Source organism: Poecilia latipinna, unplaced genomic scaffold (assembly GCF_001443285.1).
Source record: "Poecilia latipinna isolate Pla-1442-1.1 unplaced genomic scaffold, P_latipinna-1.0 Scaffold963, whole genome shotgun sequence".
Classification (NCBI taxonomy): Eukaryota; Metazoa; Chordata; class Actinopteri; order Cyprinodontiformes; family Poeciliidae; genus Poecilia; species Poecilia latipinna.
This window is the reverse complement of record NW_015113579.1, coordinates 191,515-193,728: the sequence shown is the minus strand read 5'-3', so window position 1 is coordinate 193,728 and position 2,214 is coordinate 191,515. Positions and strand designations below refer to the sequence as shown.

The following is a 2,214-nucleotide window of genomic DNA, read 5'->3' as shown; positions in this document are numbered from 1 at the left end:
CATTCATCTGATTGGACCTGCTGACCAGTTTTCATCTAATCTGGAACAAACTGACAGAAAACTGCAAAAATGTTGAAACACTGAGTTCCTTTAAACCAAAGCTAGAAAACTAAAACCACAATAAGATTTTTAAAAAAAACTAAAGAAAATAATAAATATGATTTTAATAAAAGGCTAAAAACCCATTTGTTTTAAAGAATAAAAGATATAATTAAATAAAAAAATACAAAAAATGATTTAAAAAAAACTAACAAAAAAGCTTAAAAATCCCTTGCCGTTTAAAAAACTTGAAATAAATAAAAAAGGTTATGGACAGTATGAATAAAAATACAAATATACAATAGATATATAAAATAAATAATTAAAATAAAAAATAAAAAGGCTGAACAAAAAATATATATAAGTTAATAAAATAAAGTAAAATAACACAAACAGGCTATTACAGGTATTTTTTAAGTATAATTTAAAAAGAAAGTTAAAAAATAATTTATTTTAAAGGATTAAAAAAATCAAAAATAATAATTCATTTATTTTAGAAATGAATAAAATAAAAACAAAGAAAGATGGCTAAAATCCTAACTTTCCATCATTTCCTGTTACACCACTGCATTTTTTGTTGTTATTTATGTTTTAATCATGTCAGGCACTTTGAATTATTGCCTTGTTGATAAAATAAGCGACACTAAAAAAGGCCTCATCTCGTTAATACAGTCATGGAAACATAAACGTTTGAGAGTCACTGCAAAACGTTCCACAGTCGTCCCAGGTACTGCAGGCGGCGGCTCCAGTCCTACCTCAGCTGGGCGACGCCCACAGCGCTGACGTCCAGCTGGTCCAGGAGAATCTTCCCCCGGTTGAGCTCCACCATGCGAAACAGGGCCAGAAACATGGTGGACTTTCCAGAACCTGTGCGTCCCACGATGCCGATCTTCTCCCCGGGTCGCACCGCCAGGCTGACTCCATCCAGGGCGTTGGGAAGACCTTCCCTGTAGGCCAGAACCACGTCGCAGAACTCCAGGCGGCCATGTTGGGGCCAGGCGGCAGGCAGCTGCAGTCACAACCATAAAGAGGACGAGAAGAGGATTTACTCTTTAGTTTTCAGGTCAGAGGTTAAACTGAAACTCCTCCTTTAGTTATTAGCTTGTGGTCCTTCACTGCAAAAACAGAAAATCTCACCAAGTATTTTAGTCTATTTGCTTTTAGTGTAAATATCTCAGCACACTTGAAATAAGGCAAAACTGACTTACAAGTATATTAGCAAGTCAGAGGAGCTTGTTTTATATCGATTAAAAACAGATAATTTCAATCATAAGACATTTTATCAGGTTATTAGTGAAATAATTTCATCAATCTGATCAATATTAATATGTATTTTCCAGGCTCATGGTGCCATTTAGTAACTCAATCAAGTAACTATGTTACCTTCAGTTGTTATGAAAATGATATTAAACATGACTTAAGAGTCTTGACTTTTAAAACTGATAGGAAACAATTCATGTCAGTTTCTCCTGCTCTTTCTGAAACTCCGCCTTCAGGAAGTCATCACCACATCACTCCCGTTTTAACCCTTTAGCAGCGTTTCACTCAGAAGTAGCTCATATGATGAGCAGCTCCACCAGGTGTTTGCTAATTGCTGCTGGCTAGTCTGAAGGAGCTGAGTGGGAGAGTCGCAGAAGCTTTTTCTAACTTTATATCATAATACTGCCTATTAAGGAATTATTTACTTAGAATAAGATCCTAAATCTTGCTAAAAGGTTACTTATAACCAGTGTTGGGTAGTAACTACTTATATTTACTTGAGTAACATTTTGGGGGAAAAGAAAAAGTACTTCTAGGAGTATTTTACTACACTATGCTTTTTATTTTTACTTGAGTAATTTTATTATGCAGTATTTTTATTCTTACTTGAGTGAAATTTCAGGATTTTCTACCCACTGAATGAAAACAAGCATGTTTTAACCAAATATTCGCCAGACTCTGACACAAACCTGGAGATTTTGTTAAAATTTCATAAGTTTTATTTTTGAAAGAAACTGATTTGGAAAAATGTCCTTTGGCCTGATTTTGTTATTTTGTAAATCTATAAATTATGTTAATTTCAATCTTTAAAATATAAAAATTTCTTCTTAAATTTATCCACCTGACTATATAATTTTTAAACATTAAGTGATTGATAATTTGATCAGTTTCTCAGTACTTGAGTAAACTTTTTAC

At 33.3% G+C, this 2,214-nt stretch overlaps 1 protein-coding gene across 1 annotated transcript in view; it reads right to left on the bottom strand.

Annotated features, from left to right (window-relative positions):
- The window catches only part of abcc10 (ATP-binding cassette, sub-family C (CFTR/MRP), member 10), a 27,485-nt gene that overhangs the window by 6,971 nt on the left and 18,300 nt on the right, over positions 1-2,214 (bottom strand). The window contains exon 18 of the mRNA XM_015049883.1: positions 795-1,048. Coding sequence (XP_014905369.1) covers positions 795-1,048 — 254 coding nt within the window. The remainder of the gene's footprint in view (positions 1-794; positions 1,049-2,214) is intronic.